Here is a 16,220-nt window from a genome sequence, read left to right as displayed (position 1 = left end):
GGAAAGACAGATGTATTCCCTGATCGGGACGGTTCTGACCCTTACACAGTAAGCTGGGAGCTGAAACAGGAACACACACACACACACACACACACACACACACACATTTTACAACTATTAAAGAATCCCACGTGTGGACAAGCCAGTAATTGACTGTAAACTGTCGAATTCGTCAATTTATTAAGATAGTAAATGCAACCCTAATGAGTTAAGCGATCTCTCTCGTAAACTTCCCCCTTCTCTCATATTTGCAGGTGCCTAAGAGGAAAGGCATCTTCAGAACACTGGACAGTGGCAACAGACTCACTACAGATGACATTGTGCAGAGAATAATCAAGAACAGGTACTTCACACATATTAGGTTTGATAAACAGTCTCCCAAAAGTTTTGATTCTACTTATTCGTGTCCTATATCCTTGTGTATTTGTGTGTGTGTGTGTGTGTGTGTGTGTGTGTGTGTGTGTGTTTGTGCGTGAGTTTGGGTGCATGTGTGTGTGTGTGTGTTTGTGCGTGTGTTTGGGTGCATGTGTGTGTGCGTGTCAGGTTGCTGTTTGAGGCGAGGAATCAGAAGAAAGAGGCAAAGGAGATGGCAATGATCCAGGCCATGAAGAGGCGAGAGGAAGAGAAAGCAAAAGAGAGATTGCAGGCTGTGGTATAGGATTTCTCTGCCCCTCCCTTTCCAAACAGAAGATCAAAGACTGACCACTCCCCATACTAACCACACACACACACACACACACACACACGCACACACTTTCACTCCTACTGCTCCAGATAACACCACACACCCACACCCATCCCCCCCCCCCACACACACACACACACACACGCAACACAGATACACAAGATGCTGTCTTCCTGCCTTGGGTGTTATGCTGTTAGTAAGCTCACAAGTGTATAGTCAGCTCCCACTATACAGAAATGTGTAACACACACATGCTCGAAGGCTGTCCTCCACTCTTCTCACCCCACTCTCCCCTGCTCCATCTCTCTTTCTTCCTGATTAGTTTGTTCTTCTTGTGTTTCTCTATCCCTTTAATAGCAAATGAGACTGAGCCCACACATCCCTCATTCCTAGTTCCTAAGTGCCAGTATGAGCAAGAGGGCATTAGGTGAGATGTGCCAGTCCTGAAGCAGGCATTGCTCTGGGCAATACACAGAAGCTGGGCAGACTGTAATATATTACAAGTCTTTGCAAGGCCGTACTACCTTCCCCATGGGTGTGCAAGGAGAGTACACTGTCAATGACAAGCACACCTCCAAACAGGAGATCTCTTTTTAGTCACATTGCACATTTTCATGTTAACTACAGTTTACTGCGGGTGTCTGTGAAGGTAGGATTTGGAGTACAGCCTCGAAAGTCACGTCAGAAAAGGCCTCTGTGGCTGTGTGTGTGTGTGTGTGTGTGTGTGTGTGTGTGTGTGTGTGTGTGTGTGTGTGTGTGATGAGCAGACAACTGAATCTGTGGTTATACTGTCAACTCATGAAACTGGAATGGCTCCATGTATATATGTACTATATGTAACTACTACGGATGACTTACTGGAAATGTTCTCGAAATATGCTGTGAGTGGATACATGATCAGCACAAAACACACTGTAACTAATGGCTCCTGTTGACCTACCGTCGAGTTTAGGATGACTCCTACATACTCCTTTAACCTACAGAACACAAGAGGAGCACTGAGAGAAATGTCAATCAGCATCCATCTTTTTTCTTTTCCAACTGTATTTAAATGATACATCTAGATGTCCACTCTACGCGCTCAAAAGAGTCTTCTTGGTTCATGAGAAACCAGTTTTCCTCAACTTTCCTCAACAGTGGACACACACAAAGGAGTGAAAAAAATGTATTCCTTTTTTAACAGTTTGCATTGTTATTAGGGATAAAAATATAAGGGTGGGTGATAATTTGTGAGTGTTTGTTCACTGAAAAAAAGTGAATAGGTCTAAGAGGTGGGAAGTTGGTCCTAAATCTGTTAACAGACAAACCTTCAGGACTACTCTAGAACGACTCGTGCAGTTCCGTATATGGCCACACGACGTCACCACGTGTCTTACAAATAAGCATTGCACTTGCTCACATAGAAATCTACTATCTAGGCGGCTAAAATGGAAATGTCAAAAACCTGATGAATGGGTAGTTTTGCTGCCATCTTTTGAAAACGCAATTATACACATTGTGTGTAAAACTGGCATTAGAAGTTATACTTATGTGGCTATCTCTGTGATTAAAACCCCTCAAAGATTAATTCAATTACAACTAAGCCCTACCCCTGTTCTGTAATCTCAGCGAACATTTAGGATAGGAGCAAAACAGGGCTTTTGTAGGGAAAGCGTTCTACCGGGGCAGAACAAACATTAACATAAATTACACATATTCAGCCTGCCAGTGGCGGAGGGGGGATCGGTGGATTTTAAACTTCATTTTTGTATCCACAGTCTTCTAAAAGGACTAATCTTTAAAATGAATATACCCCAAGGGATCACGATGTCAAGACTGCTTGACTGACCATCATCAAGGGACCACCTGTTCCTTTGGTATTATTGTTAGGCCCTACTCATCTGTACCTGTCGAATAATAAAAAGTAACTCTCTGACACTTTATTTCAAAATAATTTAGGATGCATATTTACAGAGGTCACGAATTTGCAAATTTGCAATTTGTGATGGATTAAAACTAATTTATTAACAGTAGAATAACTCAGAGGACGATTACACGGTGCTTCTCCCAGGACGGTACAATGGATGTATCAATCCCGCCTCTCTGATGAGGCAGGCTAGTGTTTTCTTGTATCTTAATGTGTGTTATCAACCAGTGTACTGTACATGACATTCTGACAGGCCATGCCTTGTAATTTGTTAAAGAATATTATCCCTGTCAATAATAACAACTACAACAACATGTGTTAAATTTGTATATTTTCAAGTGAAGCCTTGGTGTTACACAATATTGTGTTTCTAGGTTTTAGTCAGTGTTAGGATTAGGATTAGAGCCTATAACCAATTTGAAAACGGAGTGTGCTACTAAACACAAGGTACCTGAAGTATCCTCCCAGAGCAAGACCATCCATTAAGCTAATTCACAGTCGTGTGGACATTATATCCTAGCCCACAGACATGGAAATCACAGTTATGCTTGTTGAATACCATGAGCCAGTAAGCGCATGACTTTCAGGGCATCGTTCAAAGCCAATCATCACCGGCCTATTATAGTAAGGACCTCAATTGGAGAACACATGTGTTCATCAATTAGGAGCTTACGTTTGTCACCCGTCACTCCAACTCCCATTTTGAGAAAAAGCACGAATTAAGAGACACAACAAAATATACTGAAATACAAAACAGGGAGAATGTTCGGGTGTTTGGATTTAGCAGGATCATCGGTTCAGGTATCGAGCATTTTCTTTTTCCCCTGTTTTTTTTTTTTTTTTTTAAATAATCTGTGCTATTTCACTGTTAATAAGTCTGTTGCCCCTTCTATCTACTGGGACAAAATGCACCTGAGTACAGACATGCTGGCACGCGTTGCGTCTGTGCTTCAGACGAGAGGTGACCGAGGAGGAGAAGGTAGCAAGGAGCACAAGCGCGAGAATAGACCGAGATCTCTTTGAACACGCCAAACTCGAGTCGCACGTGGTTAAGATTCTATTACTGGGTGAGCATGGAACATCCTTTACTGTGCTTTAAAATGTCCTGCAAAAGAAAATGACACGCCATCTGTGTCTGTGCAGGTGCCGCTGAGAGTGGCAAGAGCACTGTGGTTAAGCAAATAAAGATCATCCACAGTCATGGCTTCAGCAGACGGGAACTCATCAGTTTTAAGGTTTGTTGTAATGTTTCGTATGCTAACATAGCGACTCAATCTTACACAGTCTGGTGAACAGTATAACAGAGGGGAGTGGCATTGTAGTCTGTTATCACTGCACTTCTGAGCATTGTGAGATAAGAGGGACAGAAAGAGAGAGAGAGAGCGAGAGAGAGACAGAGAAAGAAAGAAAATAACCTATACATGCAGACTTCACTTAGAGGAAGATGTGCAGAGACACAATCAATATCAAAAATAAAATCAACTGTGAATCAGTGGCAAGGTGACTGCTCAGATGTGACAGAAGTGAGAACATAGAAAAGCTCTTAGTTAAGACTGTCTGTCTGTCTGTCTGTCTGTCTCTCTCTGTGTGTGTGTGTGTGTGTGTGTGTGTGTGTGCGTGTGTGTGTGTGTGTGTGTGTGTGACGCAGCCAGCAGTGCTTGATAACCTGCTCAACTCTATGAAGTTTGTCCTATGGGGTATGGGCCTTTTGAGGATCAACCTGGCCAATCAGAGGAACAAGGTGAGGTTCTAAGCAACAGCAGAACCATCAGATATGCTCCTGGAGTTAACAAGTAGCACCTTTCCAAATACTTGCGTGTGGTTGATCAAATGCTGACACCAGCCATAAAGGAGAAGTCTATGCAGCTATACCACCTTTTCTAGTGATTGTTTAATGTAATAAATGAATATTTCATAAATGCCAAACGTGTGTACATCCCCTTTTTTTTCACTGTTTGATAGTCCTGCCCGCTACTCTTTCTTATAACACAATTCTACCCATTGTGCACTTTTTCTACACTTTTGTTTGCAGCATATTAACATGGATGCGCACACATTTTTGTGTTTTTATTCATTCTATGCCATTTATTTGGAGTGTTTGTGTGGGCCCCCCCCTCTTAGGACCACGCCCAGTCTGTGCTGGCATGTGATTGGTGCACTGGGAAAGATGCAGAGCTGCTGCCATTTCTGGCTCAGGCCTTCTGCTGTTTGTGGGCAGACCAGGGGGTGAGGGCCGCAGCCGCCCGTGGGTATGAGTACCAGCTCAACGACTCTGCTCTCTAGTGAGTGTGCCACAACGTTCACTTTCGCTACTGGCCATGGTCATGTGACATGATTGCTCTCATAAAAGGTGAAGTGCACTGTGGGAAGTCTTTGTCAGCATTCAGACAGTGTTCAGAACCCTTGACTTTTTTTTTTTTTTTTCACATTTTATGTTGCAGCCTTAGGTCTGGGCGACGCTGCTTACCTCACCTGTGCATGACTGCTACCACGCTAAACTGCTGTGTGTGTGTGTGTGTGTGTGTGTGTGTGTGTGTGTGTGTGTGTGTGTGTGTGTGTGTGTGTGTGTGTGTGTGTGTGTGTGTGTGTGTGTGTGTGTGTGTGTGTGTCCACAGCGCCAGCATGTCTACTGTGGCACTGCCACCGACAGCCCTATGTTTCTACATTGAGTTGGCACAACATTGAGTTGGCACAACATTGAGTTTTCTACAGTATACAGTATGTGGAGCCTCAATAGGTAGCAAGAGGTTCTGCGACGGTCATGCACAGGTGAGGTAAGTGGTGTGGCACGGGCCTCGTGCTAAAATCGGGTGTGTTCATTTATTTTCCCCTCGCAATCTACACTCAATACTCCATATTGACAAAGCAAAAACAGGATTTTGGAAAGTTTTGCAAATGTATTGACATTTGACTCAAGGCTGTAATCACTGGCAAACTAAAGGGTCTAAATACTTGTAAAACACATGTAAATGTAATTTCAGTCTTTCCTTTTTTTGTATTCCTAAAAGCTTTTAAAATCCTGTTTTTTTACTTTACTTTGTCATTATGGGGTATTGATGTGGGGGGAAATGATTTGAAATGATTGCAGCATAAGGCTAATACAACAATAACAAAATGTGGAAAAAGTGAAGAATGGGTCTGAACTCTTTCTGAATGCTTTCAGTTTTCAGTTTCCCTCTCGAAACGAGCCTTTTTTGTAGTCTTCAGATATCCACAGGGCAGAAAGCTATTTGTCATAAAGGTCAAGTTTGATCCATGATTCAAGCTCCAGCATTTCTGAACCAATTAGTCTGGCTGGTCTCTCACTCCATTGTGCTCTTTATACATTATCTTTTATCAAATTTAACATTTTGGAAAGACTAGGCCCTCTTTTAGGATTAAGTCCCTGCTTACATGAACAAACAGAATCCTGTAATGCCAAATGTGTGAAGTCAGTTTGCACTGTATAAATAGGCGGGTGTATGTGTGATGGTCAGGTTTAGAAAGGACAGCAAATTGAAGCAATTCCTATTGACGCACTTGTGTGAGATTTATTTTTATTTTTTTGCGTGAGTGTCATTGGTCGTGGTTGAGGAGTGTCATTGAACTACTAATTTCAGGGACGGTTACTTCCACCCTGTGAAGCCTCATTGTGCACCCCGCCGTGTTTCATTTTTAACAATCACATGTTTGCCGTCATCCCTCTTTGCTTCTCATGGTTTAGAAGTGGCTGTCAGTTAGTGTATCAAGTTGGTTTCTGATCATACAATTCCTCTCGCACAATTCTATTCTCTATTTCCATATATATATATATATACACACACACACACACACACAGAGATGAACTCTTTCACTGACTAATTACACTGCCTTGTTTTAACTTGCATGCGCCTTGCTCCTTACACACAATCGTGTCACACACAGGATCATGAGAGAACAGTGATGAAACCTGTCTCTTCTTTTCCCAAGCCATTTTGGTTGACATCTTCACCACATCTGAGGAATCGTTGGTTTTCTTGTGTTGTCATGCATATGTATGTAACTTGGTCTATGTACCATCTAGCTTTCTTGAGAGAAACAATTCTAGGAAAAGGCTTTGACCACTTGGGAATAAGGGGTTTTTTTTTTAGAGTGAAGCCAGGCTGTTACCAGTGCCATGGCTTACTTTAATAGGGATGTTTTTTGTTAGAGGTTTATGATAATTCCATGTGAGACAGAAGCCACACAGCTCACTTCCTGGCGGTCATGACAACCTGCACGTATCATTTTGACAACATTATCTAGCTGATAACGTCAGCCATTCAACAAGTAGTTCAAGCTATGAATGTGTGTGCATGTGTATCTGTGAATCAGGTCCAATTGGGGTGAAGGAAATTGTTCATGAACATCATGTGGTTTTGTGAAATGTTTTTTTTATTTCCTCTCTATTGCCTATAGAGTTCCTCTACTCACTAGTGTTGGGTATCATGCTGATGTATTGTTGAATCACACTGGGTTCAAATGGTTCAAGATAACTGCCTACTCTCTGTCCTGTCTGTTTTATCTGTCTTATGCTTTTTGGCAGTTTCTTTGACAATATCGGTCGGATCATCGGCCCAAACTACGTTCCCACGGAGACAGACGTGTTGCGTGTTCGTGTACGCACCAGTGGTGTGACGGAAACTCAGTTCTGTGCTGCTCAGTTTATCTTTAGGTGAGCGTCTCGCTTTCAATTTCTTTAAGCCTACAGCAAACAGTGCTTTGCCCTTCTTGCATATAAAACAAAAGTGTATTTTCTGCTTGGAAAAACTACCCCCAGATGATATTTAAACTATTCCACTATATAAATCTTATTAACCTCGTTTTATTTCCGAAGCTTGGTTTGTGAATTACAGTGCGATGTTCTGTGTCCATGTGCACATTCTAGACACGTCAAACAATTCCCTTTTTCCTACAGGATGACGCAACCAAGCAGATGAGTTGTGGTAAAGTGTTACAAAGGATTGTGTCTTCATGAATCTATATGAGATGGGAATGACAGGAATGACTGAATATTGGTATTGCGTTGTGCATTTTTACAACACCTGTTGCTCCCTCGCTCTCGCTCTCACTCTCTCTCCCTCCCCCTCACTCTCTCTCCCTCCCCCTGCCTCTTCTCTCTCTGGGGAGAATCGTGACTCCCTCATTCCCCTTCGTGAGGTCACGCACTGTGGGATGAATCAGACGACTGAAATATTGATGGACTGATGCTTTTCCTCCACCTGTCTGCCTGTGCTCTCATCTCTTGCAGCAGGAAGGAGTAACATGCCTTTTCCCCTGGTGCTGTCTGCTTAGCCCCCTGGGATCCTTCCAGGAACCATTAAAACAAGTCAGAAACCCAGAGGTTTTCTTTTTTTCTCCTTTTCCATCAGCGTGGCTGTGGGGAAGTGAAGTTTGCTGTTTGTCAACTCTCGAATGCTTACAGGGAGGGAGGGAGGGAGGGAGGGAGGGAGAGGGAGAGGGAGAGGGAGAGGGAGAGGGAGAGGGAGAGGGAGAGGGAGAGGGAGAGGGAGAAAATATACAGGAGCTCTTCACCCTCATGTTGCCTGTAAATTGAACACAGTGCAGATATAGCCCAGTTTGATCAGATAGGAACTGAATCCCCCCCCCCCGCCCCCCCATCTTGTTACCTCCACAGCTTTCAGTCCAGTGTGGTGCCTCCGTGCCCAAAGGTGGGACGGCTGAACCTGAGGATGTTCTGCTTAGGACCTCTGCCGGCTGCATAGTGCCCCACCCCACCCCACCCCACCTGCCACTCTTCGTCTTCAGTACCCCTGACCCTCTTCTTCTGTTGTCCCATATCTAATATTTGTCTCCTGTGTTGTTGGACTGTGTGTGTGTGTGTGTGTGTGTGTGTAGGCTGTATGATGTGGGAGGACAGTGCACACAGAAGAGAAAGTGGCTGCGCTGCTTTGATGGCGTGCGTGCTGTGCTCTTTCTGGTGGATCTCAGTCGATACGACCTCCGTCCTCAGCAGCAGGACTCGTCCACGGTAAGGCACATCACCACCACATCCTGAGTAAACATTAAATCAGGACAACAGAATCATGCCGTGATGGCTCCAGAAAGGCCAAGTGAGGAAAAAGAAACGAGAAGCACGGTGGAATCTTGTTTCAGTCCCAAGGTCCTTATGTGGTGAATCAGTAGTGAATATGAGTTTGAATATGGGTACGATGAGCACCCCGATGAGGTAAATGATGGGACGGTAGTTGCGTTAATAATGTCTTTCATGTTGCCAAGGCTACATATAAGAATGACACTACTGTTCAACTGCTACAGGAATGCTAGCAAAGAGGTTTGGCCTGTATCCAAATACCATTTATTTTAATATCGAGACAAAACCCCTGCTATTTGGGTGTATGAATACATGAATTGTCAACTTTTTTTTTTATTTATTGAAAGAGGCACAAATCATTTCATGTATAGAATCAATAAAATGGTGGTGGAATATTGGTGAACTGTTATTGGAGCGAGTAGGACAAGATATGAAATGTCATCCTCTACAGGGCTGTATCCAGGACAGTCTAGAACTCTATTCGTCCATCCTTTCCAACACCGTCTTCAGCAGTGCGTCATTGGTAAGACACATACACAAACTAACAAGTTTTTTCTCTCTATCTATCTATCTATCTATCTATCTATCTATCTATCTATCTATCTATCTCTCTCTGAATGACCTCTCCCCTCAATAGGGGATGTCAGATCACTTTGCTGCTAAATTCTACTTTATGATTCCACTTGGACTATGAATCTGTCATGTTTCACCTCACTTGTGAACAATGGTCCATGTATAGTTTTGTTGGTGTGTCCTCTGTATACGGGGGGGGGGGAGAAGGCAAGGGGGAAAAGCGCACACACACACTCACTGACCAGTTATATCACACTCCCTAAGGAGTGCTATGGGTTAGCTGAGTATTCAGAGGAAATGGCCAAGGAGCTGTTTGATGGGTCTCATTTGGGCTGTTATGTGGCTCTGTGAGTTACCAGTGACCTGCTGTGTGGCATCTTGTGGCTCCACACCATCTTAAACTTTAAAGCCTGTGTTGGTGTCTGGTGGATCACTGTATTTGTATTCATGTATTGTATTTATAGTCGCTCCTCTTATGCTTTTTAGATTTTAATCATGAATAAAATGGATCTCTTTCAAGAAAAGATATTAAACTCTGGAAGGCATCTACGGATTTATGTTCCAGATTTCAAAGGTATGACATTTTAGTTTGAGAGTTGATTCATTTTGATTGATTTTTTTTTTTTTTTTTTTTTGCATTAGTTTGGGAGTTAAAACTGTATGCAAATGAGATTCATGAAATGTTATGTTTTTAAATTACGGGAGAGGGACATTTTGAAATGATCTGCATCATAATTGTCACCCATCAGTTACTCATAGCTTCTCTATTCTAGCCCCTGTATTGTGATACAGTCTGTGATGCTAACAACCTGGGGACTGAGTGGGAAGTGAACACACACAGGGCTCAGAGTTGAAAATGGTTTCCTATGGTCATCCACCCTGACGCATACAAACCCATACAGATCCTGCCTGGCTAGTATTGTATTGTATCAGAATTAGAATGGATTATTTATTTCTAGAAGCAGGTGTCAACTCCAGATTCTGGTACTGATCATGTAATGTATGAAACCTCTACACAATGACATCGAAGAGCATGGCATGCAAATAAGGCTGGTTATTCTCCTCTTACAAGAACCCCTTTCGATTTTGGGCAAAACGGCTTTCACCACTAACATATTTCCATTATAGCCTTTAAATAACGGTATTGACAGTGTCCCACTGTCTTCAATGGACAGTTTGAAATGGTTGTCCTCTTGAAGATCATGAAGTACATATTTGACACATGCATGACACATTGGATCAGGAATTGGGTAAAGGTTTGTTAATAATGACTGAGGCGCTAGACTTGATTTTCACCGGTCTGTTTTTCTGCACAGGGGCAGACCGTGACGTCAGCGGTGCTGCTGGTTTCCTCACTAGCTTGTTCACAGAGCACCTCACCTCCCCAGCAAAGCCTTTGTACCATCACTATTCCACAGCCACGGACACCAGCTGCATCAGGGACATCTTCCAGACAGTCATGGACAACGTTGTCAAAGATAATTTGGCTAATGTGTGTACCCTGTGAGTGACACACTTAGGTCTTTTTAATTTTTACTAGTTTTATATGTTCTTTTACTAGTTTTATATGTTCTTTCCTGTGGTGCACTGACATGTGCAAATGTATGTTTAACCAGAAGAGTAAAGAGAAGGTATCTTGCTTCTGTGTACCAATGTATACTATATCATTTGGTAATAAACTAACTCCTATAAATAAACTATAACATTGATCTTATTTTAGTGTCTGATAAAACAAACATCTCCCAGAGTGGAGTAATACACTATGGCATTAGTGATCACTTTGTCATTTACTGTACAAGAAAGAGGAATAAGTAACAATTCTCTGGACACAAGACCATATGCACCAGATTACTTAAAAGCTACTCAGCCGACTACTTCAGATCTTCTTTTGGAAAGAAATTGACGGTCTCCTGTAGTAAACGCTGAAGAGGTAGAAGTAGCCTGGGTTCTGTTTTGATGCCCGTTTCTAAAGGTGGTAGATACAGTTGCCCTACTCAGACAAATTAGAATAAAGCAAAGTCGAGACAGAGATTGAAGCAGAGACATTTAGGAACCCAAGACAGATTGATCAAAACGAGGAAGCAGACTTGTTATACTGACTTTATCAAAGAAAATAATAATGACCCCTCAAAGTTATGGAAGACTATGAAAGCTCTGTGTTGCAGTGGGAAAGTGAACATTAAGGCCTGTCAAGCAAGTATAGGGTTACTCACAGAGAAGAGGATGGAGTTCGGCAGAGTTGCGACAAAAATATTTCAAACGTTTTTACTTCTATAGTCAGTAATCTGGCTAAACTGCCAGATAGGACCGGAAAATAGGGCAAGATTGTCTCCAAATATTACAGCAATCTAGGAATTGAGGAAGGAGCAGTTTCTTTTAATAGTCACTGATGAAAATGTGAAAAAAAAAAAATGCTTAATGTAACAAAGGCTACAGGGCTTGATGTCATTAGTGCCAGATTCCTTAGAAAGATTCTTAAGCAGGCTAAGATGAGCCCTATTTATAAAAAGGGAAATAAATCTGACCCCAGTATTTACATAACAGTTTCAATACTAAGCGAAATTTTAAAGGTTTTGAAAAAGTCGTTAATGACCAAATCTACAACTACATCTGTAAAAATAACTTCCTATACGAGCTGCAGTCCTGCTTATATTTCTGACCAACATTATTAGAAGGGAAATTGACAATGGCCATATTTGTGGACTAGTTCTGTTAGACCTGCAAAAAGACTTTGACATGATTGACCATGGTATTCCCTTATTCACGATGAAAGCCTTAGGATTCAATAACTCCTCACTTAGGTGGCTACAGTCATATCTGCCAGAGAGAGACCTACAGGTAGACATAGGCAGCGTACTATCTGAGGCTATGCCAAATTCCTGTGGTGTCCCACAGGACAGTGTACTTGGACCACTGCTCTTTCTGTTGTACATCAACGATATGAAAGCTGCTTGTCCTAGTTTCTTGAATTTATCTGCTGATGACTCAGCTATTCTTGTATCACATAGAGATGTATGACCTGTATCGCATCTGAAATACAGAACATTTTAACAGACAACTTCTTGAGAATTAAAATCTGTTTTAAAAACAATAGAATATCACTAAACCTAGGACAGGGTCAGTTTTCTTTGGATCAGTAAATTAGTTATGGAGGACAAATTGGACATTACCATAGAAGGAATATCAGTCACATAAAAGCCCTTGGTTAATTTAATTTATTTGCGTCCTAGATGGCATTACAAGAACATTTCAGGTAAAGTACCAGAACCAAATTTATAGCCTGGAAATCAAAATGTCTAAATAAGAAATGTCTGAATTTTAGACATAACTTTGGTCCAGTGCCATTTGGGGCTAGACACCTCCAACTTTGTATGGTTCACAAGATTTTAAATGGTAGAACTCAAATTTATTTAAATGATCACTTTAAGAAACCATTTCATGAAGATAATACAAGAGGTTGTCAGGCTAATCTCGCCCAAAATGGCTACAGGACTACAACAGGTCCTCTTTTATCTATTTATGCAATGGAACAAACTAGCCCTAGGCATTAAAGAAATAAAGTCCAAAAGGGTTTAAGATTAGGGAACTGTTTTAACAACGTATCATACCCTAGAATCAGGAATGACGCACATCACTTGTTTATTTTGTTTAGACTTATTTAATTTATTAATATATATATATATATATATATGGAATGACATTCATATGGAATTACACTTTTACACACTGTTAACACTTGACATGGATTTCCCTGACATGGACTGTAATGCTGTATATCGCTTTTATGTCAAATAAAGCAAATCAAATCAAAAAACTCTTTTAAACAGCTCTGACTGGTTGTTTGAAATAATTGATGACATTTTACAGATCAATTTAGGATTTCAACTATTAACAAATAGAAATTACCCATCATAATGGTCTAGGACCGGCCTTCTTCATTTTGCTTCTGCCATACATACCAGCTTTCCTCCTAAATACAACATCCATCAGAAGAAAGACATCTGCTGTTTGTTAACGTTTTGATCATAATTGACATGGTATTCAATGTAATGTCCATGTTAAAAAAATACACTCTACAAGAACGTGACTGGTTAACAAGACATGATACAGAACATCTACAGAGAAACAAGTAAGAGCTGTCCTTCACTGTGTCCGTTTGGAGTGTTCATGGTGTTCCCGTTTGAGAATGCAGATGCTCAAAGTCTGTCACACTCCCGTGTATCCAAGGAGAGAAGTAACTCGCCTTTGCACTGAAACACAGCTGTCCCACCTTGGACTAGTTCGCAGCTTTGAAGGTTCGGTGATACATCTTTGATACAGATTGGCTGTGGAAATGAACAAAATATTTTTAATTAATCATCTTAAAGCCATAGGTTGTTTAATGTATTCCCTGTGAGATGGGTATCTACTGATTAGTTTGAATGCTAAAGCAGCAGTTCATTTTAAAACGTCTCAAGTCATGGAACACAGAATGGCGGTTCTGAAAGGACAGCGCTATTACCATAGGAGTAGCTTGGACATCGATAATCATGTCTCAGACTGGACACTTAATTTACCACAGCACATTGTGTTTTATTACGTTTCCTAACTATAGCGCACGAGGGATGTGCAAGACAGTTAACTTACCAAAGTTTTGAGAAAGACTGAATGTCGAAAGTTTGAATCCGGAATCGAATTTTTATCTGAAGACTCTTGCAGTCCTTCGCTTTCAGATTCTGACTCTGCTCGTCGGACATAAGGCGACCTTCTGATCCCGGACAACAAACCTGACGCCCTGCCGACAGAGTAGTAGCTTGGGCTGGTAGATTGTTTGTACCAAGCTTCAGCAGGGTTAGATGTGACAATACAAAGCACCCAAACAGCCACTGCTATTCTAAACCTATGCATGGCGACGGAGAGACTACTTTTCACCTGTGTTTTAGGTTGATCCCTTCGTAACTTTCCCGAGCGTCTGAATGCCTCAGACTGTCTACGATCCTTTTTATAGATACACCGTGGGATCATATTCTGGCTCTGCCAGTGAGGTTTCGCGTCTCTGATTCATATTTTGCGTGTAACACTGCAGGATTGGTCAGTTTAAGCGAGAGCTACGCACAAGCATAATGGTTAATTAGCACCGTTTTAACAAGACGTAAGAAGTTGACAGTGTGCCCTAGCAAACTGTTTTCTAGAGACCTTGCAATGCCTATTAAAAGTCAAAATTCATATCTTTGTTCTCAGTATACAACCTGTAGGCTGAAGTCTGCTAAATTGTAGGATTAATGTGTTTTGGAGAGTTGAATTTAGTTTTGCAAAAAGTATTCAGTAGCCCAATGAAAAAATTGCTCCTGTTTAGTAAAGGGAATCGCTGCACCCGTATGAGAAACTTCATGAAGGGACTGCGGCATCATATCGAATTAAAGATACAACAAGGCCAGACAGACATGGCATTTCTCATGATGTTCCAAGGCAAGTAAACTGGAAACTTGTTTTGAAGTCATTTTTGGCAGAAATTGTAGATCTTTATTACCACCTGAATAGGTGTAATACTCACTTTACCTCAAGCCTAGATCATTTGTGGAAACCTGCAGACCTTTTTGGAATGATCTTAGTCAGGGTAGATTGAACAACCCGTTTGCCAGACCCCACCCACTGGCTTTCCACTGCTGTCTAGTCTGGGGATGGTTGTGTATGCATTTTTATAAAACAATTGGGTTCTATTGAATTATTTAGCTGTTTCTGATTGGACGAGAGACGTTCCATGAGTTGGAATATCCCAGGACATCCCAACTCGGACTTTTCACAGCTAAAAATAAATCACTCCGCGATGAAACATTCTATAGCACGTTGATACAATTAAGCGATAACCGTGAATTCAAAGTTCCAAAAGACGTTGACAATGGAACTATTTTTTTGTTGCGGAGAAACAATGGCGAAATAAATAAACATATTTTTTAATCAATAACTTCGTGTTTAAATGTTAATTGGTTGACTATAAAATTGTTTTATAAAAGCAATATAGTACTCGTGCGAGTGGGGTAGGTAAGGGATATTCCCACGGGTGGTGTTCGGCCGTAGCCACGAGACCGGAGGCCGAGTGGCGCAGGCAACAACGCCCGTGGGAATATCCCTTACCTACCCCACTCGCACGAGTACTATATTGCTTAAGTGGAGCAGCTTAGTCATGTCTTCATGTCATTCATCTGCCATCTCTTTCTTCCATCACCGCAGACCTGAAATTTAAGACTAGCAAGACTAAGATCAAGACCGACAAAACTCAGGCTACATTACTAGTTTACAGTATTGTATAGAGAATATTGTAAAATGCTGTGTTTCCAAATCTTCAAACAATTCACCATGCAACAAAACATGCCCTTGTGCAACATAGCAGTAAAATACATCAACAACTTAGCACATTAAAATGCATCTTCATTATCATTATAATGCTTAAAATGGACATGTTTATTTGTGTCCTTCAATGGCTAAAGAACAAATGTTACAGGAATGTTTTGATTCTGCCCACACTGAAGGCAGTTTGTGAGGCTGCCCGTGCCTTTTGTTAAACTGCTAGCTGGAGCGCCCTCTGCTGGTTGGTACCATGCAGGCACAGGGCCATGTCGGCAACTGTTCCTCTCTCATGTCAACTTCATCAAACTCTGGATCACCAACATATAATGAATCACAAGGTGCCATCATACCCAGCCACACCAACTGTAAGTAACTGTTGAAGATATGCTTAAGAGTAGTATCTGAATATCATCCTGATATCCTGCGTGGTTGATCACAGACATAAATCAGACATATAAAACTGTCCTTTGCATTGTAAAGATTTCATTGCAAAAAACCTAAAAGAAAAAAATACTTCTATTTCCAGTAAAATTTCTACACATGTGATGCTGAAATCATGTGGGAGAAAGGTATTTTCAATGTAATAATGCTTGAAATATGGACTACTTCTTGGGTCGTCTGGGAATGATCAGATATGGTTAGACATACAGTACATTGTAGGTCACCTAGGACAGGGG

General features: G+C 41.5%; 2 protein-coding genes across 4 annotated transcripts in view; both read left to right on the top strand.

Moving 5' to 3' along the window:
* LOC105908955 (ethanolamine-phosphate cytidylyltransferase) overlaps positions 1-2,903 on the top strand; it is a 14,367-nt gene extending 11,464 nt beyond the window's left edge. For both annotated transcript variants that reach the window (XM_042708780.1, XM_012837524.3), the window contains exons 11-13: positions 1-48; positions 255-343; positions 544-2,903. The exon at positions 1-48 is cut by the window's left edge and continues 18 nt beyond it. In XM_042708780.1, coding sequence (XP_042564714.1) covers positions 1-48; positions 255-343; positions 544-658 — 252 coding nt within the window. In that variant the 3' untranslated portion in view covers positions 659-2,903. The remainder of the gene's footprint in view (positions 49-254; positions 344-543) is intronic.
* Positions 2,904-3,031: 128 nt separating this feature from the next.
* Positions 3,032-10,908, top strand: gnav1 (guanine nucleotide binding protein (G protein) alpha v1). Of its 2 annotated transcripts, XM_031564132.2 has the most exons (10): positions 3,032-3,392; positions 3,514-3,658; positions 3,735-3,826; positions 4,240-4,332; positions 4,713-4,873; positions 7,135-7,263; positions 8,448-8,580; positions 9,095-9,166; positions 9,703-9,790; positions 10,533-10,903. In XM_031564132.2, exons 1-10 carry the CDS (start codon positions 3,354-3,356, stop codon positions 10,721-10,723), a joined length of 1,143 nt encoding a protein of 380 aa, XP_031419992.1. In that variant the 5' UTR covers positions 3,032-3,353; the 3' UTR covers positions 10,724-10,903. The 2 variants fall into 2 exon arrangements, with proteins under 2 accessions (XP_031419992.1, XP_031419997.1); XM_031564137.2 differs by lacking the exon at positions 4,240-4,332 and having other exon boundaries at positions 10,533-10,908.
* Positions 10,909-16,220: the final 5,312 nt, after the last annotated feature.

The sequence above is a fragment of the Clupea harengus genome, chromosome 1 (genome assembly GCF_900700415.2).
Source record: "Clupea harengus chromosome 1, Ch_v2.0.2, whole genome shotgun sequence".
NCBI classification, from domain to species: Eukaryota; Metazoa; Chordata; class Actinopteri; order Clupeiformes; family Clupeidae; genus Clupea; species Clupea harengus.
The sequence above is the reverse complement of the archived record's forward strand: the minus strand, read 5'-3'. Positions and strand labels throughout refer to the sequence as shown.

What these genes read in the sequence shown, in the direction of transcription:
- gnav1 (XM_031564132.2), top strand. Translation starts at nt 3,354, where the DNA reads ATGTTCGGGTGTTTGGATTTAGCAGGATCATCGGTTCAG. An exon ending in GGGAACTCATCAGTTTTAAG is followed by an intron (nt 3,827 to 4,239) that starts GTTTGTTGTAAT and finishes TGTGTGACGCAG; the next exon opens with CCAGCAGTGCTTGATAACCT. An exon ending in TCTTCAGCAGTGCGTCATTG is followed by an intron (nt 9,167 to 9,702) that starts GTAAGACACATA and finishes TATGCTTTTTAG; the next exon opens with ATTTTAATCATGAATAAAAT.